Source organism: Rattus norvegicus, chromosome 7 (assembly GCF_036323735.1).
Source record: "Rattus norvegicus strain BN/NHsdMcwi chromosome 7, GRCr8, whole genome shotgun sequence".
In the NCBI taxonomy this organism is placed as follows: domain Eukaryota; kingdom Metazoa; phylum Chordata; class Mammalia; order Rodentia; family Muridae; genus Rattus; species Rattus norvegicus.
In genome coordinates, this window is record NC_086025.1 from 67,338,852 (window position 1) to 67,360,503 (window position 21,652).

The window sequence follows — 21,652 nt, forward strand, 5'->3', positions numbered from 1 at the left end:
CAAATAACAGCTGGCGATATTTTGGGATTCCTCAGGACAAGGAGTCTGACTGTCTCTTTCCGGTTAAATTAAAATTATTGATGCAAGGGCCTATTTGAGCTGCTATTTTAACTTTGTTTTCTTTCTTTCCATCATTCCAAATCAAATCAGCAAATGCTTACGTGCTGCCCTATGCCCTGTGCTCATAATGAGCATCAGATAGTAAATTTTCCATATCTTATGTGAGTATCCTTTTCCCATTCTTGGAAGGGAGAGTCATGTATTATATTTAGTTCAAATTTGTCTCAATATTCACTGCGTACCCTAGGGTGACCTTGAACCTCCAGACCCTCCTGCCTTCACTCCCCAAGTGCTCAGTTCATGAGCTACTCTGCCAAGCTGGAATTTATACATTTAAAAACTATCACTTTCTAACAGACTTTTTGAGGCAGGGTTTCATGTGGCTTTGGCTGACCTGGAACTCCTGATCCTATATACTGTCATACCCAGCTTTGCCATAGACTTTGGCTTTTTGCAGAAGAGAGTGAAGAAATACCAGGAAAGAAGATGAAAAGGATTACATGTCTCTCTCTGGATATCTGATAGCTCCAGGAGCTGCCTTCCTTCCAGGAAGTGATCATTGCTGGTTAATTGTAAGGGAGCCTTTCCAGGCAATGGAATCAGGCCTGAGGCGGAGTGGAAATGGATGGCCAGCCCAGTCATAGCTCTAGTGCAGACCTTGTCTACTCAGTCCTGCTGGGTCTTGGCTAAGAGGCAGAGCTAATCAAGACCACAGAGGGCAGGTTGGGCAAACTGGTGGGCAAACTGATGATCAGCATTGTAGACCTTTATAAGAGTTTAAGAAAGTGTAGCTTGGGGCTGGAGAGATGGCTCAGCGGTTAAGAGCACTGACTGCTCTTCAGAGGTCCTGAGTTCAATTCCCAGCAACCACATGGTGGCTCACAACCATCTGTAATGAGATCTGGTGCCCTCTTCTGGTGTTTCTGAAGACAGTGATAGTGTATTTACTTATATAAAATAAATAAATTGATTTAAAAAGAAAAAGGAAAGTGTGGAGGCAAAATGGTTTTGGAGGCTTGGCTCGAGCTGCAGAGATTCGGTTTTGAGAAATTACAAGAAGTTGAAAGAGTAGTGGGTGTTGTAGGTTTTGTTGTTTGTCTTTTGCCTTTTTTACTATGTATGGGTTTGCTTGCACATGTATCTGTGTGCTACAAGTGCTGGAGGACAGAGGAAGAAGATACCGAATCCCCCGGAACTAGACTTACAGATGCTTTGTGAGTCAAACCAAGGACATTTGGTAGAGTGATCAGTGCCCTTAACTGCCGAGTTATCTCTCCAGCCCCAGGTTTTGTGGATTTTATCCTCAGTGAAACAAACGTGTGCAGGTCAATGTGTAAACTGCTGTGTGTTGTAAGAACCCCTTTGCCTGCTGTTGACTGAAGAGCTGGGTGGTTTGCTGTTAAGTGGCTTGGATTCTAGTCTCAGACATTTTGCTCTTGAGAGGAGGTACTGCGGATGGAACGGAGGCTGAGTATGGACAGAAGAAGTTGGTGAGTGGTCGGCCAAAGATGACTCATGTCCACGTAGGCAAGAGAAGTGGGGAAGAAGATGGAAGCCCGTTTAGGGTGAGAACCAGATTTCGATTGGAAGTGTGCAGGCTCCAAAGACAGAAGGGCTCAGTCTGAACGGCCCTGCCTGAGCGGCCTCAGAGCCCCTTGAGAAGCAGAAGAAGTGGCGAAATCTAACACAGAAAGGCTGTGAAAAGGCCTAGGATGGGGTCTGTAGTGACTGCTCAGCTAAACCCTCACTGTCTGGGTCTGTAGATAGAGCCGTGGGAGTTAGTGTAAATAGACACATAGAAAAGAGTCCCACCTGGGGGCTGGGGATTTAGCTCAGTGGTAGAGCGCTTACCTAGGAAGCGCAAGGCCCTGGGCTCGGTCCCCAGCTCCGGAAAAAAAAAAGAACCAAAAAAAAAAAAAAAAAAAAGAAAGAAAAGAGTCCCACCGATTCCTCAAGGAAAGGTGTGGATTGAGTTATCTGTTTGCCCTGGGTGGGGGAAGGGCAGAGACAGAGGAAGGAGGACAAAGTCCTAGAATAGAGTTCTAAAGGGCTCAGGCAGAGCTGCACACCACACCCATCTTCTACCATTTCATATTAAGAATCCAGAGTCTGGCTAGAGAGATGGCTCAGCAGTGAGTTCAATTCCCAGCGCCCACATGGTGGCTCACAGCCATCTTGTAAAGGGATCTGATGCCTCTTCTGGTGTGTCTGAAGACAGCTACACTGTGTGTGTGTGTGTGTGTGTGTGTGTGTGTGTGTGTGTGTGTGTGTGTGTGTGTGTGTGTGTGTGTCTGTGTGTGTGTGTGTGTCTGTGTCTGTGTGTCTGTGTGTGTGTGTCTGTGTGTGTGTGTCTGTGTGTGTGTCTGTGTGTGTGTCTGTGTGTGTGTCTGTGTGTGTGTCTGTGTGTCTGTGTGTGTGTCTGTGTGTGTGTGTCTGTGTGTGTCTGTGTGTGTGTGTAATAAATCTTCAGTGGGAGGCTGAAGCAGAAGAATCAGAAATTCCAGCTACTCTTGAGCTGCATAACAAGTTCAAGGCCAGCTTTGAGCTGTGGAAGACCTCCAAAAAGACAGACATACAAAGAAACAATAGACAAACAGTCAAGGTCCTGATATCTTACAGACTGAGACCTTGTCAGATACAAATGGAATCTCTCTACAGTTCCTAATTGTTCTGTTTTGAGATGGTTTCACTGTAGCTCTGTCTAGCCTGGAGCTCACAGAGATCTGCTAGCCTCTTGTCTGATTGACCTATAAAGATACATTTTCTTTCCCCGTTTCCAGACATAGGAGTCTTTTTCTAAGGTAATTGGGAAATTTAAATGGTAGCACTGTGATCCAGGACTTAGTAATTTGTATACTTTGAACTTATCAGGGCCAAGCTGGCCAAACACACTGTCTGATGAGAGGCTTGCTGGTACTTCAGACTGAAACAATAATTATTTTGTCAAGTCCTGAGTATTATAGCGTGTGTGAGGTTTTGCACATGTTCCACACCACACATTTGAAAAGATTGAATGAGTAGCATATAGTTGCTATTAAGAATTATTTAAGCAGGGTGAAGCTGGCACGTGCCTTTAATCCTGGCACTTGAGAGGCAGAGGCAGGGGGATCTCTGAGTTGCAGAACAGCCAAGAGAAGCCCTGTCCCAAAGAGGGGTGTTGGACAACATGAGATGGGTCACATGAGCTGGGACAGGGGGACAAGACTAACTGGAGGAAGAATTGAATATTATGTGCCTACAAAGGTACAGGAGAGTAGGTATTCGTGTGATTCTTTTAAAGATTTATTTATTATATATAAGTACACTGTGGCTGTCTTCAGACACACCAGAAGAGGGCATCAGATCTCATTACATATGGTCGTGAGCCACCATGTGGTTGCTGGGATTTGAACTTGGGACCTCTGGAAGAGCAGTCAGTGCTCTTAACCGCTGAGCCATCTCTCTATCCCCATTTGAATCTTTTAAAAATACGTGTTTCCTCTTAATGTTTCTGTATGTTGATTGACTTTTTAAAATAAGATGCTAGGTCAGCTGGGCCCGGAGGCTCAGACCTCTAATCATAGCTTTTCGGAGCGGTGAGGATTGGCGCTTGCCTGGGCAACTACCTAATAAGGCTTGTTTCCAAACACGAGGCTGAGAACAAAGCTCACTGCTTTGCCAGAGTATACACGAGGCTCTGCTTTTGGTCCTCAGTACTACAAAGGTGGGTGGGACACTATGTTTGTAGGTTAGACGTCATAGTACCAACAGGCATAGATGGAATTAAATAGTCCTTGAGACTTGGTTCAGTCAGTTCCATAATTGTGATTGAAAAGTCTGCAAGTTAATAGAGCTTTTTGGTAGGGTGAAATGGCCAGTTAGAAGCCCTGCTTTAAAGCACTTGCTGCTTACTGAGGCTCTGGGTTTGTTTCTCAGCAATATTTGTTATCTAACTCCACTTTTAGAGGGTTTGATGCCTTCTTCTGGCCTCTGGAGCTACATGTGGCCTTTTGTACATACAGTACACATATACATGCAAGCAAAACACCCATGAACATAAACTTTTGTTTGTGTGTGTGTTTTTGTTTTTTGTTTGTTTGTTTGTTTTTGTTTTTTTCCCATATAGCTCTGGCTGTCCTGGAATCCTTACTATGTAGACCAGGCTGACCTCAAATTCAGAGATCCTCCTGCCTCTACTTCTTGAGTGTTGGGGTCAAAGGTGTCCTCCATCACCACCCCATTTTTTTTTAACTTTTCTTTTTTAAACTCTAAGATTTATTTATTTAAGTATGAGTGCCCTATCTGCATGCATGTACACCTGCATACCAGAAGAGGGCATCACATCCCAATTCAGATGGTCATAAGCCACCATGTGGTTGCTGGGGATTAAATTCAGGACTTGTGGAAGAGCAGACAGTTCTCCACCTCCTTTTTAAAGACTCGTGTGTGTGTGTGTGTGTGTGTGTGTGTGTGTGTGTGTGTGTGTGTGTGTGTGTGTGTGTGTGTGTGTGTAAGAGAGACAGAGATCTTACATATCTATCTAACAATGACCTTGAATCTGTAGCCTAGGATAACCTTGAACTTCTGATTCTCCTGCTACAGGTATTCACCGCCATGCTTGGCTTTAAGCTGTTAAATGGAGATCAAACCCTGGACCTTGCACATGCTAGGCAGAGCATTCTCCTCACCACGCTGTAACCCAGCTCATGTTGCTGTCTCTGCATGCTGGCAGCGATCTGACTGAGGATGTTGCCTTGACAGACAGAACACAGATTTATTTCGTTGCCATGTCATACTTCTCAGGGGATCTGGTAGATGATCAAACTAGGGGGTAAAGAAAATAAAGGCATTTTCTTTAACATCTAGCTTTTAGACATTTCTGCTAAAGAAATACTAATTGTATATTTTTAATTTATAGATTTTTCATATCAAAAGACCTGAGGACTGGAATGGATCAGGTGCAGATTAACTGTCCCTTGGGTCTCAGCTGTGAATTAATTTATCTATATATCTTTTAAGTCATGTTCTGTAGTTGGCATACTTGGTATCTTGACTACATTTTGTACATCTAATAGATTTTGATTAATTTCTTTAGACTTTTGAAGATAATTGGGTAAATGTATACCTCCTCCCTTTGCAAAAAAAAAAAAAAAAAGCATAGGGCTCCCAAGCACCACCTGACTTCAGTCCTGCTGTCCTTAGGCTGAAGGGAGGCTGGGAGACAGAGTTTGCTGGAGCTGAAGTTAGCCTCTTCCTGAAGGGCAGACAAGTGACCTTTGTTTGGCCTAGGGTCTCCACCCCTAGCCCCATACCTTGTACTGGGCAATGTGGTCTTTCTTCCTCAGCCAAGAACAGAGGAGCCCTTATAGTAGAGTGTCTCCTTGATCCAGGAGAGTCAGTTGAGGAGGGAGGGAGTCTTACCTGAGGGCAGCATTGTTTGCTTGGTACGTGGTCCTCGGATGTACGTATGAGAAAATTACTTAAGGATGGTTATAGTGGAGCCAAAAAGCAGTTTCTAGTTCAGGCTGTTGTGGAAATAAAAGTTATAATTTCCTTTGGTAATGGATTGCAACATGGAAAACGAACCTTTTCTTCCCCAAAGTTGCTTTGGTCAGAGTGTTTTATCACAGCAGCAGAAAGGCAGCAAGGATATTAACCCCACAGGTCTCCATGGGCAGAGCGCAGCATGGGGAAGGTGGATTTGGAGAGGTGAAGAAGAATCATCTTGTGGCTGTGTATTCTGGCTAACCAGTCTTGACCTGGAGCCCCGCTCCGTACTCTGCCTACAAGAGCACTAAGATCCTAAAAAGCCTGGTACTGCAGTATGCGCCTGTTGTGAACTTGCTGCGTGTATTAAACTCATTTTCCTCTCAGGAAGGGTTTCTCTTAAGATCTACAGAACCTACAGACTGCTTGATAGCTTTGTGCTCTTAAGTTTGCTAGCAGCCAGTTGAGAAATAGAATAGCTCTGGATTCTAACATTTGCCTCACATGGCCTCACACCAAAGCCTCGCTGACATGCCTTATGATTGTTGCTGGTCAAATGTTAATGTTTTTGAAGTCTGAATGTGGCTTTTAAAAAAATTATCAGGGGCTGGAGAGATGGCTCAGCAGTTAAGAGCACTGACTGCTTTACCAGAGGTCCTGAGTTCAAATCCCAGCAACCACGTGGTGGCTCACAACCGTCTGTAATGGGATCCAGTGCTGTCTGGAGACAGTGACAGTGTACTCACATACATGCAATAAATAAATCTTTTAAAAAGAATTATCAGATTCAGTGTAGGATTTTTGACCATTTCCCCCTATTATCTGTTTTTCTGTCTGTCTGCCTACCTACCTGCTCAGTTTAATTAATTCATTCATTAATTAAAATGATGGGGGAGAAGTTGATTCCAGGGCCAGGACCATGTAGCACATACTGGATAAACATCACAGAGCTCTATAGTCCCAGCCCTTTTGTTTCTGCTTGTTTTGTTGGAAATAGGTTGTTGGTAAGTCACCCCAGCAGCCTCCCACTGGCAGACCTTCCTGTCTGAGCCTCCAAAGTAGCTGGGATTAGAACTCATTGATAGCACCAGGCCCATGTTCCTCCAGAACTCCATGTTGAAAAGATCCAGACATATCAGAAAAGTAGAGTGTATGTATACTTCTTAATGCGTTTGCTGTTCCCCTTCGCTTGCTTGCTTTTTGCTTTATTTCTGAAGAATGGTTTCTACTCTTGGCCCCCAGGCTGACCTGGAGCTTTGGTGAACCTTCTGCCTTAGCCTCCATCATTTCTTTGCTTTCTCCATTGATTTGCCACGTTTTCCACATTGCTGTAATCTGCCTGTTTGGTTTGGAAGGAGTTCTATTCATGACATAGCATACATTTATGGCGCAGGTTTGCTTCAAGTTTACCATGCCAATTACCATGTCAAAGAAAGTTATCCAGACACTTGCTAAGGGTGGGACAGACCTTAATTCAAGAGGAAAGGCAGAGCCCGGCATGGTGGTACGGGCTTGTAGTCACGACCTGGGGAGGCTGAGACAGGAGTGTGAGTTTCAGGCCAACTCGGACTAAATAGTAAGACCTTGTTTCAGTTGTACAAGTGAGCTCTGCAGTCACATGGGACTTAGGAGGAGCCCCTGCAGCCGGACTTGAGCCTGGGTTTTCTGGTCTTCACTGTGGCATTGGAGGGCTTTCCACTTTGTTCCAAGTTGTGACATACTGTTGGAAGTTCAGCTGGAAATAGTTCCTGCACTTTGTGATGACCAATACTGTTTTCATGAGCAGTGCCAGCAATGTGGCCAGAAGTTAGAGAAGCGCTAGATGTAAATGGAGTTGGCTGAAATCCTTTTGCAGAGTAAACAGTCCCCGAGCGGGGGGCACAGAATTAGATGACTGGACACAGGCATTTCAGGTAGCCTTTATGCACCTTGTCTGTCTCGGTGACCCCTTTGGATTCAGGAAACGTCTTCTAATTATGCCCCCTCTACCTGTGGTGCAGCTTCTCAAAGTAAAAACTGCAGTATTAAAGCAGGAATTTAATTCAGAAAACAGTGTGATAACAGTGTGCTCTGATTTTGGGGTGAGGAAGTTACTATCCTAGCACTGGCCAGAGCTGTTGGTCATAAAATCCCCTCTTACTCATCGTGTTAACTGGCTGTTGGCTTTTCATGCTAGGATTGGACCCAGGGCTTTGCATTAGGCAAGCATTCTACTGCTGAGCTGTCCTGTGAGTCTCAGGAATGAAGTGCTTTAATTCCTAAATAAATAACCTTTATTTACTGTGTGTACTGTGTTATTTCTGTGGGGTTGGCAGCTGCTTTGCAGGTGGTAGCCCATTTTCATCCTACCTGTTCTGTGTTCTGGTTTACAGTTTGGGCCTGCACAAGCTGCTTTCCTGTCTTAGTTAGGGATTCAGTGCTGTGAAGAGACACCATGACCGAGGCACCTCTTTTTTTTTTTTCCCGGAGCTGGGGACTGAACTCAGGGCCTTGAGCTTGCTAGGCAAGTGCTCTACCACTGAGCTAAATCCCCAACCGAGGCAACTCTTATAAGGACAACATTTAATTGGGGCTGGCTTACAGGTTCAGAGGTTCAGTCCATTATCATCAGGCAGGAGCATGACAACATCCAGACAGGCATGGTGCAGGAGGAGCTGAGAGTTCCACATCTTCTGAAGGCTGCAGGAGGAAGACTAGTTTCCAGGCAGCTAGGATAAGATTCTTAAAGCCCATGCTCACAGTGATACACCTACTCCAACAGGGCCACACCCTCTAACAGTGCCACTCCCTGGGCCAAGCATATACAAACCACCACACTTCTGAGCTTGGGATGTACAGAAGAGCTGGTAGAAGTCCGTATAGAAATAGGATTTCTAAAATGTCCTCACCTCTCATTGTTCGTGAGAAGCCGACAGAGTATTCATTTTATGGATTTTATTTGAACCTTTTAAATTTCTTTGGGTTTTATATTCTTGGATAAAGATATAAATCATGAAATTTGAGATTGTGACTAGTTCTGGAGTGTGCCACTCAGTCCTTATAAAGCCTTGTATAGTGCACGTTAATATTTTCATGTCTTGAGCAAACCTCTGAGTTTATTTGCTTGTATACATTTATTATCTATCTCTCTAAAGATCTTTGAAATAGTCAGAGACTACCCTATAATGGCCTGGTTTTCATAAATTGCTTTTTTTTCTTATTAAATAAACAGAATGTTTCTCCCCCTCCTCATCCCCTCGTCCCCTTTCCTCTCCTCCTCTCCTTTCCTCCAGTTCAGGGCATTTGAGTTCATTATGGGCAACTCAGCAGGGATTGGGGACACGGTTACATGCTCTAAGGGGCCTTTCTCCTAGTTTTGTATTAGGGACTGCAGCCTACGTGAGGGCCTTCCTTCTTATTTAGCCTTCCAGAAACTCTCTCATGGACGCGGAAGAGATGTGCTTGACTAGTCAGGCCCGTCTTGATCCAGTCGATCCAGTCAAGGTGGCAATTAATGTTAACCACTGTGGCAGAATTAGTCACAGCCCAGCCTCTGCTCTCAGAATATCCCCAAACCCTCATTTCATCTTCTGTTCACAAAGAACAGCATCCTCCTCAGCCAGGAAGAATAAAGCCTCTCTTAAAAACCATCGAGTAGAACTACTTTGCTGCCTTCTCAGCATGGAGCTGGCAGCTTAGTTACACCTAAAGACACAGGCTTCCTGAAGAAAGACTTGTTCCCCTTGTGCCTTCCATGTACAAGTGTCGTTCCCGATCAACATCGTTCAGTGGTTAATCCTGGTGTTTTGTTGTTGCTTTTCATAGTGTGACATAGAAAATGATACATTCATAAAAACCAGATTAATTGTAACTATTGAGTTCAGTATAAATGTCACTGAGATATTTCATATTCTCTGAACTGCGTCTGGAGGACTGGAGTGTGTGTTCCTCCCAACACCAGTCTGCTGCTGCCAGAGGAGGCATGCCTCATGGATTTCTCACCAATGGTGGCAGCCAACAATGTACTGTCCTTTTATCTGGGGAGAAACTGGCAATAACCATGGCAATGAGAATAAGATTAATAATGGTGCGTGCTGAGGGAGGGCACAGTGGTTGGAAGGGTGGGAACTACATCAGCTTTGGGTGCTGAGGGAAACCTTCCCAAAGGTGAGTTACCTGGGCCCACCTTCGTCACTAAAATGGAGCTTTGATCATACTAAAAATGAAGAAAACTGCAGACATAAGACCTAGCGGTTAGTGTTTGATCCTGGTTAGGTGCCATAGACGGCCAGGGTGATGAAGTGAGATGAAGATGAGAGGTCGCTTTAGAGTGAAGTGGACATTAGCATCTTGAACAGAAACAGATTTTTAACTTTGAGTGAGTAAGGCTAAGGTATCAGAGTTTTAATTTGTGACTTATGTGTGCACTTATAAAGTGCAGAGACACCTGTGTGGTAGGTACAGGGTGACCGACTTAGTGAGGACCAGAGGCCTCCTTTGGTTTCTGTAGCCAGCACCTCTGCCATTTGCAATCATGTAGTCAGTCAGGTAGGATTTAGTGAGAACATCACCTGGCATGTGTTGGCTCTGGTTGATGTACCGTAAAGTCTTCACCTATAGTTGGTTTATAAACAAAAGGAAGAGGAACTCATCCATGTTCAGTAGTGGCTCTAACTGTCTCTCCCCACCCCCTTTTTCTGACCTTGTGCTAGACATGTGCATTGCTATCGCGATCTCTCTCCTCATGATCCTGATCTGTGCCATGGCTACCTACGGTGCATACAAGGTAAGTGGCTGTGGTGAGGTGAGCGCCAGGCCCTTCTGCAGGCTCCTCCACCAGAGCAGTGCTTTTCAGCCTTCCTCATGCTTCGACCCTTTGATAGAGTGCCTCAGAGCATCATGACCTCCAACCATAAAATGTTTTTTAAAAAGATTTATTATGGAGTTGGGGATTTAGCTCAGTGGTAGAGCGCTTGCCTAGCAAGTGCAAGGCCCTGGGTTCTGTCCCCAGCTCTGAAAAAAAAGAAAAGAAAAGAAAAAAAGATTTATTATATGCACAGTGTTCTGCGTATATATCTGCATGTCAGAAGAGGGCACCAGATCCCATTACAGGTGGTTGTGAGCCACCATGTGGTTGCTGGGATTTGAACTCAGGTCCTCTGGAAGAGCAGTCAGTGCTCTTAACTGCTGAGCCATATCACCAGCCCAATTATTTCATTTTTGTTATCTCATAACAATAATTTTGTTAACTGTTATGAATCGTAATATAAATATCCGTGTTTTCAAATGGTTGTGAGCAACCCCTGTGAAACAGTTGTTCAACTTCCAAAGGGGTTGCCACCCACAGGTTGGGAAGCACTGCTGTGGCATAATCTAAGGTTGTCTTTGCTGAGTGTGGAGTCATTCAGTTTTCTGCAGGAGCCTTCAGAAATCTCTTACTCACACATGGTATTAGAAAAACTGGTAAAACTGACATTATTATGAACACTCGGTTTTTTTTTTTTTAAGAGCTATTTATTTTATGTATGTGAGTGCTCTATCTGCATGGGTGTCTGCACACCAGAAGAGGGCATCAGATCCCATTATGATAGAGTGAGCCACCATGTGGTTGCTGGGGGTGGAACTCTGGACCTCTGGAAGAGCAGATAGTGCTCTCACCTGAGACGTTTCTCCAGGCTCCCGGTACTGCTGTGTCTTGACAGCTTCGGCTTGGCACGCCAGTTGCCATCCTGGCCTGGTTACTGACTGCCAGTTCCCCCAGGTCCCTCCGTATTGATGAACCCAGTGTCTTGTTATATCCAGCAGACTAACATTTCTTTGTTCTTACTTTTAGCAACACGCTGCCTGGATCATCCCGTTCTTCTGTTACCAGATCTTTGATTTCGCCCTGAATACTTTGGTTGCAATCACCGTGCTTGTCTACCCCAACTCCATTCAGGAGTACATAAGACAGCTGGTAGGTGGTCCTTCCACCACGTTCGCAGTCGATGGTGTCTTTCCTCTGCTGGCTTGTGGGAGGCAGGGAACTGCTGTGGGGTTCTCTCCAGACTTAGGTCGCCAGAGCTCCCTCTCTTCCTGACTCCTGTTAAGCCCTCTATGGACATCTGAGTAGTATTGGTGGCTGCTGTCAAGGAGCATCTAACAGCATCAGATGGAGTAGTTATGGGCCCTTGCACTTTTTAATCTTGGATTTTTAAATTATGAATGTGTCAGAAAGTATAATTTCCTTAAAATTGTTTAAATGACAAAACATTCACTCTTGGGGGGGGTCAGAATTGTGTTGTTTTTGTTCTTGTTTTGTTTCTTGAGACAAGGTTTCTCTGTGTAACCCTGACTGTCCTGGAACTCACCCTGTAGTCCAGGCTGACCTTGAACTCACAGAGATTCACCTGCCTCTGCCTCCCAGGTGCTGGGGTTAGAGGTGTGAGCCACCACTGCCCAGCAAATGTTCGCTCTTGAAGGTTCTCTTTGTATGATTTTGTTTTATTTTGTTTTTTAAATGTGGCATTAGGGATTAAACCCAGGGCCTGCCACATGTGAGATAAGCACTTTACTGCTGAGCTGTATCCTGGTTTTAGAATTTCATTTTGAGACCAGGTCTTGCTGAGTTACCCAGCTTGACCTCCTACCCCAGCCTGCTCCCTGTCCCCTTGGGTTACAACTGCCAGTGTGCTCATTTCTTGTGGCCTCTGTAGCCGTCTCTGAGCTCGGGTAAAGACTACAAGAGGCGAGGCTACAGTATGGATGCACGAGGCATTGGGAACTGGGTGGTCCAGTGGAAAGGATGGCTGAGGGGTACAGGGAGGAGGGAGTGAGGAGAGAAGCTTGTAGTCTTGCTGACAGTCCTGCTCTGACCTGTCCCACCACAGACAGCCCCAAAGTTTTGCTCCTTAGAAATGTCTACATTGCCATTCTTGTCATTACTGTTTGAAGAGCCAGGGGGACCATGCTTTGGTGGGCAATCGTGTCTTAAAAAGTTCCACATGCCAGTTTTGTACTCCTGGGAGACAGTAGAACATGAAGGGGCCTGATCTGTGATGGGCAGGTAGAGCCTCTAGCCTCTGTGTTGGTCTGCTTCCTGGACTCCTCGGGTCATGCTGCAAGAGAGGAAGAAACTTAGTCCCAACAGGCTTATCGTGTACGGGACGGGGCTGGTGGTGACAGCAAGGACACATAAAGACGGGGCGGTAACTGCCCTGTGCTGTGCAGTGGTGCGCCGTGAGCCCCAGTCCATAGACTGCAGAGACTGACATAGAGCCACACAGGTCATTCAGCAGCTTCGTTTGACCCTACCTTGTCTGCTGCTCTCCATTCATTCACCTCAGAACCCCACGTGGTACAACGGCAGCATTATAATACTGTAAAAAAAAAATAGCTTTCACTCTTATTTGTAATGACAAACCAAATACTAGAAGTGAGATATTTCAGGAAGCCGGGTGAGGTGGCAGAAGTTCAAGGTCAGGAGTTAAAGGTCATCCTTATGTACATAGCGAATTTGAGGCCAGCCTAGGTTACTTGTGATCCTGTCTTGTCTTCCAAATACCCCTCCAAAAACCATTCTGTATCATTTAATAACCATTCTGAGCAGGGCATGTGGTGCATGCCTGTAACCCTAGCACCTAGGAGGCTGGGGAAAGTCCGCGGTCAGCCCGAGCTACTCAGAACCTGCTTTCACAAAACAAGCAAACCTCAGATTCGTCTGAGCTGCAGTAGCAAATCGTGCACATTATCAGCAGTGCCTAGAGACGGCAGTGAAGGGACTGTTCACAGTCCCTGATGGCCACTGCTGACGTCTTGGAATGCAGTGGGTTAGAAAGGCCATCATCTGAGAAGGCTGCAGGCAAGCCCAAGCTGCAAAACACAGTTAAAGTAATTCATCAATCCTTGTTTACAAAACAAAACAAACATGTAAGAGTTTGCTATCTAGAAAGATGTGCCATTAGCAAATATTTTCATTTTAGTGGGTTTCTCCTCCTTGTCCTGCACACAGCCTTTAGAATTTCCAGAACCTGACGAAAATAAGAAAACACTATCATGGCAAACCCAGGAGTGTACAAAGCACCACACAGGTGGGTCCCCGAGGTACAGTGGAGGGTGGAGTGGCGCTGCACACCTGATTGTGTCTGTCTGCCCTTGACTTCCCTTCTCTGGAATTACCGCCAGGTTAGGACAGTGTTGGTTTTCCCTAACTCACCGGTTGAAGCATCTGTCCCAAATAACAGTCACCAGTCTCTGGTGTGCTCTGCTGCCTGTGGCATTCATCTTGAAAGGTAAATGAGGTTTGCTAATGGGTCCCCTTTCTCTTCCAGCCCCCCAGCTTTCCCTACAGAGATGACATAATGTCAGTGAACCCTACCTGTTTGGTCCTTGTCATCCTTCTCTTCATAGGCATTATTTTGACATTTAAGGTAAGCATAAATATTCTCTTTATGGGCTAAATATTAAATGTATCCCTGAGTGCCAGAGGGATAAGCAAAATGGCTAGTTCATTGCCTCTTGATTTCCTAACATTACGATTTATTCTGTTGTCTGTGTGAGAAATACTAATCTGCGTTCCATAGGCCAGTCAAGGAGACACGGTTCAGTGGTCAAGAGTACTTGTGCTTTTCCAGAGGACCCAAGTTCTGTTCCCAGCACCCACATGGTAGCTCACAGTCATCTATAACTCTAGTTCCAGGGGATCTGACTGACATCCTCTTCTGATGTCTGTGGCACCAGGCATGTAAACAGTGCACAGATGTACATACAGACAAAACATCCATACATATAAAATAAGAAAACAACAGAATGTATTTGGGAACAGATTAAGGTCATATAGAACATAGAGTGCAGCACTGCGACGTGCGTGCATTACATGTTCCGAGTGCTTCTTAGTATTAATGTCTCAAAGCTAGATACAAGTATTTCAGTAAACATAACACATGGAGTTTCAATAAAACTACAATGCCTGTCACAGAATACAACCAGTCAACACATGGGCTGATGACATGGCTTAGCGGGTAGAGGTCCTTGCCACAAAGGCCGGTGAACTGATCCGATTTCAGTTCCTGGAATCCACATACATGGAGGGAGAGAACCAGCTCCCAGAAGCTCATGTCTACGCACATGAGCACACGCACACACTCTCTAAATAAGTAAATGTTATTGAAAGAACTGTGAGTTGGTTTAGTGCATAGGTGTGTGCAGCTGCAGCCCCAGCCCTGCACGTGCTCTATCTTACGTTTCCGTGTAGCCCTGGCTGCCCTGGAACTCGGTCTGTGTAAATCAGGCCTGCCTCTGCCCCCCAAGTGCTGCTACCGACGGTGTGTGCTGCCGTGCCATTTAGCACATTTTTTACTACATCAGTGCGTGCCTTGTTTGCGTTGGTCTTCATGGGGATTCTCCCACCCATTGGGCCGCTGCCTTGGTTTCTAGAACTGTGATGGAGACCATGGCCAGAGGCAGCTTGCAGGAAGAAATGGTTTGTTTGCTTCACATTCCAGGGTCAGATCTGATGCTGGGAGGAGCTGGGGCAGAGACCATGCAGGGACACTGCATGCTGCCTTTCTCGGGCGCTTGGCTCAGCCCCTTTTCATACCATCCAAGTCCCAGGGGAGGCACCGCCCACACCAGTTACTGCTTAGGAAAAGAATGCCCCCCAGTCTCGCCTCCAGGCCAACCCGATGGAGGCCTTTTTCCCAGTCAGGCTCCCTCTTCATAGATGACCTGACTGCATCAGGCCGGTAACTCTCACCAGGACAGTTGCAGTGGTGTCCTGCTGTGTGACATACCTCAGATCCCTCCATCGCAGGACAGGTATCCAGCTGCCCTCCACCTCGGCTACAGTGAACAATGCTGCTCTCACATCCCTGCAATAAAGTTTAGGGACATAAACGTCCTTAGGGTAGGATTACCGAATCCTGTGGTAACTTGATTGAAACCTGGGTACCATCTGACATCATTACTAACCGTGTGTGCATTTTCTATTTTCTTTCTCTCTTGAACCTTTTTTTAGTCAAAGAATTTTAAAATTAGGGAGGGATTTTGAAATAATTAATCCAATTAAACTAATCCAATTAAAGATGGTCGGAGCAAGAGCATAGAGTTTCTGATCCAACATCTCATGTATCACTTCTAGCACATGTTCTTCTGGGTGTTAACACTGTTAGATGCTTCATTTTGACAGTGGTTTAATACAATCGGATGATCCTGTAGAATAGAAGATTGGAAAAGTGCATGCCTGTAATTAATTGTAGGCATATGTTTTGGCTACTTTATTGGGTTCTTATATCTGCCGTCTCTACTACAACCCCACCTCCACCGACCCAATACTGGATAAGAGAGAAAGGTTAGAGGGGAAAGGAGGCATAGACCTTCAGACCACCTCCTGCCGATTAGGGGGTTCGAATTCCAGTCTTAGAATATTTCCAACCAGCAGACAGAATTCCAGCACTACGAGAAGCAACAAATGCAGTAGTAGCAAGAACCAGTAGCAGCAGGGGAAGCTCTCACATTTATACCCTCTCATCTCCAGTCCCCAGAATTCCAAATACAAGCTGTGTGCAGCTGACAAAAATCATGTCCCTCCTATTGCACTAGGAAATTATAGTTAGGGGTGTAGACAGACAATCTGAAGCAGCCCCATATCCCACACCTGGGATTAAAACAAAAACAAAGTCACATAACATTACTGGGTTATTTAAGAAACCAAAATTATTACTACATGTAATACTGGAAATCAGAGTGCTAAGCAGGAGGAACTGGAGGGAGGCTGGGCTACACATCGAGTTTGGCTTAACCTCTTGCCAAAGAATAGGCAACACAGTGAGTGGTGAGATGGTTTAGTAAATTTGACCAGAGTCTGTAGCCATTGTCCCTTTGAACTGCTCACTTCTGGTGAGTCCCATCCTTAACCCCCACCACCCAGCACCAGTACCATCCTGTGGTGTACTGTGACAGACAGAACAAGGCTGTGGCGGTGCACCCCGTGTAAGTGCATGAGGTTCAGTAACATTGACATGTCTATGTAATGAAGCCTTCGTAGCGTGACTTCACAGTGCTCCAAGGTTTAAAACCCGGTAACTGTTACTTGCAGGGCTACTTGATCAGCTGTGTTTGGAGCTGCTACAGGTACATCAATGGCAGGAACTCCTCTGATGTTCTGGTTTACGTTACCAGCAACGATACCACGGTAAGTATGTTGCCCCCAAAGAGGAGGCCTCCTCCACCCTCTACTGCATGGTGGCACCTAATGTTTTAGTGTTTCACTTCCTGCTCCATTTGAGACATGTTTTTTCTCTATGTAGCCCTGGCTGTCTTAGAACTCACTCTGTAGACCAGGCTGACCTGGGCCTCACTGAGATCCGCCTGCCTTTGCCTCTGAGTGCTGGGATTAAAAGTGTGTGCCACCACTGCTTGGCCAAGACATATTTGTCATCTGTGTGCTCGCAGAGCACCAGGGTGTAGTTTTTTGTCAGTGTGACAGATAAGTGAAAGAAATGACTTAGGAGGAGAGAGGGATTCTGGTTATTATCTTTTAGACATTTCTGTCGTGTGACAGGACTTGTTCTGTTACCACAGGTTTGTGGTAAGATAAGAATGTCATTGCTGCAGAGCCCGTGGTAGAAGAGGTTGCTCCCAAAGGACTGCCACTTCCTCTAAGCCCCACTAATGCCATCAGATCAGGAACTCAGCAGTTGGTTAATCCATGGGTGAGATCAGAGCCCTGGTTACCCAGCCGCATCAGTGAGCGGACCCACGAGCTGGGGACCCAGTGAGTCTTGGCAGTGAGGGGAGTTCCAGGGTGTTTCACATCCAAACCATAACGTAGATAATAATCGGACCTTGGAAAACAGCAGCAACAAATAAAACAAAGCAAAAACCAAACCAACACCCCCCCCCAAAAAAAACCCCAAAACAAAACAAAACAAAGCAAAACAAAACAAAACACAGCCTGAGGGCTCTGCTCTTCCAGAGTCCCGGGCTCATTTCTTAGCACCACGTGGTGCCTCCCAACCACCGGTAGTTATAGTTGGAGTTGATCTGCCTCTGCCTCTCCACAGGTACTGGTCATCCACATGATACACAGACATAATACGCAGCCAAAACACTAGTACATGAGTAGAATAGACATAAACCATACACAGTGAATAGCCGAGGCTGTCCTATGGAGAACCACATGCATTTTGATAAGTTGTGTAAACTTCTTGTCCTGTACCTATTCTGTATCTCTAGAAAGGGAAGCAGCCACTTTCTCTAACCACTAACATATCACAGTTCACAGGCTAGACCGTCCTTGGCCAGTTGGGGCCTCCTCAATAGCTCGAGGGTGTTCTTGCTCTCTAGTATACCACAGGCTTGTGTTTTTTTGTTTTTTTTTACACCATCCCTGGGGTGTGCCATTTCTCCAAAGAGCCCCATTCTTGGTGCAGAATTAATGCGGAGGCCATAATGTAGTCCCAGAGGGTGGGAACATTCTAAGATTGTTTGGCAAGAGCTAGGGTCTTAATGTTGGCATTCTAATTTAAACCCAAAATGCACCAATGCCTGCCTTAGGTCATCCAGAAGGCGGGGTAATCTAGTTTTCCACAGCACATAACCACATACGTTTCTCCTTTGCCCGTGTCGGTATGGGCATCCACACTGACATAATAACATGTCATGCTTGGCTTTCACTTCCTATTAGTTTTGGGCCAGATGGCTCTTCTCCCAGGCTAAATGAATTCACGTCGACCTTTGTGGAGAGATGCTGGTGTTCTCGTCATAAAGTAAACATGCCTGTCTCCCTTTTCTAAGACAGTGCACATGCTGTGATCCAGATTCTTGCTTTCCCAAGTACTGCACACAGAGAAGACAGGAAAGAGTCGTTAATACTGGACATCCTTCCCAGACCATGTTTAGCCTTGCTTCCATGTCTAGCCAGACCATGATGGGAACACCGGGGGCTGTGGGTGCCTTAGGGAGATGCGCCCTCGCTTTTAGAGCCCCCGTTGGAGGAGTCATGTGGTGGACACGTTCTGTAACATCAGACTGGCTTCCCAGTGCCACGAAAATGCCTGCTGGAGGGAAAGCACATTAAAGGGCTAAATAGATCGTGGCTTTTTTTCATAATTAAACATTGGCAAATTGAAGCGGTTGAAAACGTCATCTGTGCAGCTTTGTTTCACCAACACCACCGAGACCAGGGTCCCAGCAGAGCTTTGCCAAATGTAAAGTATGATACAGAATCGCTGTGGAACCAGGGTTCTTGGAGTCAGTGAGGGAATATTTAGCCAAAACAGCGTCTGAACTTCTGATTCCAGATAAGAGCTTTATAGTCTTCAATATGATAGGAAAGCTCTTCGTATTTTAAAAGGAGACTGTAAGCTGTCATGCCATGCACTGTTGTAGACACTAACTCAGATACTTATGTAAGTCTATTGCTCCGACTGATCGAAATATTCCATATATGAGGCTTTCTTTTTAGTCTGTCTGAATAAGAAAGACCTTCAGTGCATGGTCAGACCATCTCCCTAGTAGCTGTTGCCCAGTAGATTCTCTGACATACTGAAGGTCAGTTAAGGCTGCCATTTGGCCATAAAAATGCCCAGAACTCAGCAGTGGGAGTGACCTTTATGGTGGTCTCAGTGACTTTTCCAGTAATTACAGCACGGTTCCCGCAGGCCTTCTTCCCCCTTTCTTCTTCACCCAGCCCTGCCCCCGGGGCTACTATTCTGATTTTCTTCACTTGGTATACTAGACATAGTTAGAGCAAGTTCTTCACCAGGCTCTGAGTACCTGTCTTAACCATAGAGAGATGAGGGTCTTTGTGATCCGATTGACAGGGAGAAAGATCTTTTGTTGGTCTTGGTTCATTCGTCCCCAAGGAACTAGACAGTCAGAACCTAAAGCATTAACAAGTCTTCATCCTGTAGGTTTTGCAGATGAGTCATAACTAACCTGCCAGACAAGCTTAGGGAAGTCCTTGTTTCCAGGGCAGTTAGAGGGCAAGCTTCAGATGTGTTTTAGCTGGATTCAAGAGCATCTGCTGACCTAGCCATCTCAGTCAACCAAACAGGGTCTTTTATTGTTTGGATGATGGTGTAGCCATTTTTGTGATGTAAGTCACTTCTACAGTGTTGACATGAGATGCCGTGGTCTGTTCGTACATTTCTCAAACATAGCCCCACTGTTGGGTGAAGCATGACTGTAGCTCTCCCCATAACATTTATTATTAACTGATGAAATGAATTCCTTTCTCAGGTTTTATTTATTGCATGTGTGGTATTGTTTGTGCGCACATGTGTGTATGTACACGCCAGAGGCTGACACTGGGCGTCTTCCTCTGCCTTGACTCTCTAGGCAGGCACTTCACTGAGCTGGCTCCTTCTGGGAGAGAACAATGGTGTTTGCGTGTGTGTGGAATTCGTGTTGGACACATATAAAGTAGCCCCCAGTAGTAGTGCGTGCTTGAATGTTCTGGCACTCGGCTACTAACTTCTGCTTGGTAGCAGCAACTTTACACTGAAGTAGGACGTATGGTCTATTCCCTCCCTCCCCCATTTATCATGTCCTGACTGCAGTGTGACCCCTGCCCCGTGAATGGTTAGGGTTTGTTTTTGTTTCATTTTTGTTTTGTTTCCATTCAACTAAATGTCAAAGTGATAACAAATTTGGTGTTAATCACATGACAGTTATTTCTCTTGATGTCCAAGAACTTCATCCCACTTTTCGAAAAAGAGGATGGCCACACCCTCAGTGCTGACAGACATGATAGGAACAGACGGGCAGTCACACGTCACCCATCCTGTCCTTCAGTCAGGACCAGATTCAGCATCATTTAGATATGATGATGCTGAACCCTCAGGAATTTAAACTAGTTCCGTCTGGAGGGCTCTCAAAAGTACTCTGATAGTACTCTTTGAGGTGTCATGTCAAGAATATCTCACAGCCAACAGAACAGTGAGCAAGGGTGTCATCAGCCCCGTGGAGGGAGGGATTCCTCTTGACTTCAGATTGCAAGGCAAAGTCAGTGAGTATTTGAGGAAAGACATCAGTGTTGAAGTTTGTTCAGTGACATGGCATTTGATCCAGGCCTGCCTGATAATGAATATAGCAAGTGTGAGAGCTCTGTTTTGACAGAACATAATTACTCTTCCCGTGATGGAGAATGTTGTGTTGCGTCTCTGAACATTTTGGGGAAATTTGGCCCGAATGTTTCATTTTGTGAGAAATGGAAGACACAAACCCGAATGTGCCGGTTGCTTTCATTTCTCCAGCAGCCCTACTGCGTTCTAAGATTTCTCCAAAGACAGTGGTAGTTGTGGTCCATTAATTCTTCAGTGAGGCTGCAGAACCCATCATTCCATAGTTAATGTTTCTACTGCTGTTCACGGCTTCCACGGGCCATAGGTGACCCTGCGTGATGCATACACACACATGTGTGTGTGCTGGACCTCAGGCCACAGCCACAGGTAGAGAGAGAGCCTGGCCTGAATCCTCTACTCCATCTCCCCGGCCTTCTCCTGTAAGTAGACAGTGGCCAGGCGCCTCCGTCTTCCTGGAAACTGTTCCACTGCCCACCTTCTTTCTCCCTACCGCAAGTGTACACTCACCCTATTATGAGAACGAGTGTTCCCTCTAATGTCTAGTCACTACCTTCTGGCCTTTGGGGAAAGCTTTTTTTTTTTTCCTGGTCTGCACTGTTTTTCCTCCTGTACTTGGTCATCACTTTGTGTTTTGCCTGCTCTGTTGCTAATGTGAGTATCCCCGAGGAGCCGGTCCTTCTGTGGGGAGAGCTCTGCAGAGCTCCTTGCCTCCTGGACCCAAGTGCGTCTCAGGTGTTCTGTCCCTTGAGTGATTTGTGAAACATTTAGGACACAGGGACACCATTAACTGCCCCTCTGAGGAGACAGACACACAAGCTGACAGGAACAGTGGCATGTGGGAGGTGGTGTCAGATGCCTTGCTATGAAGCAGGGCCACTGTTGCCTGTTAATGTGATTGCAGCTAATCCTTGCCACTTGTCTGTCACCTGCTTGCCTGTGAGCTATGCCAGTCAAGTACACTGTAGGGAGGCAGGTTACCTGGTTCTGTGTGCCCTGCAGGGTGTCTAGGTCTGGTTGGCAGTGTCCCTGAGTCTGAGTAGAAAGCACGGACAGCAGCCACAGCACCTGGCTTCTCCTGACAT

The 21,652-nt window shown here is 45.8% G+C and overlaps 1 protein-coding gene across 2 annotated transcripts in view; it reads left to right on the forward strand.

The window, feature by feature from the left end:
• Window positions 1-21,652, forward strand: part of Laptm4b (lysosomal protein transmembrane 4 beta) — a 43,110-nt gene that overhangs the window by 19,414 nt on the left and 2,044 nt on the right. For both annotated transcript variants that reach the window (XM_039079227.2, NM_001013174.1), the window contains exons 3-6: window positions 10,218-10,291; window positions 11,339-11,461; window positions 13,815-13,913; window positions 16,580-16,675. In XM_039079227.2, the coding sequence (XP_038935155.1) occupies window positions 10,218-10,291; window positions 11,339-11,461; window positions 13,815-13,913; window positions 16,580-16,675 (392 nt within the window). The remainder of the gene's footprint in view (window positions 1-10,217; window positions 10,292-11,338; window positions 11,462-13,814; window positions 13,914-16,579; window positions 16,676-21,652) is intronic.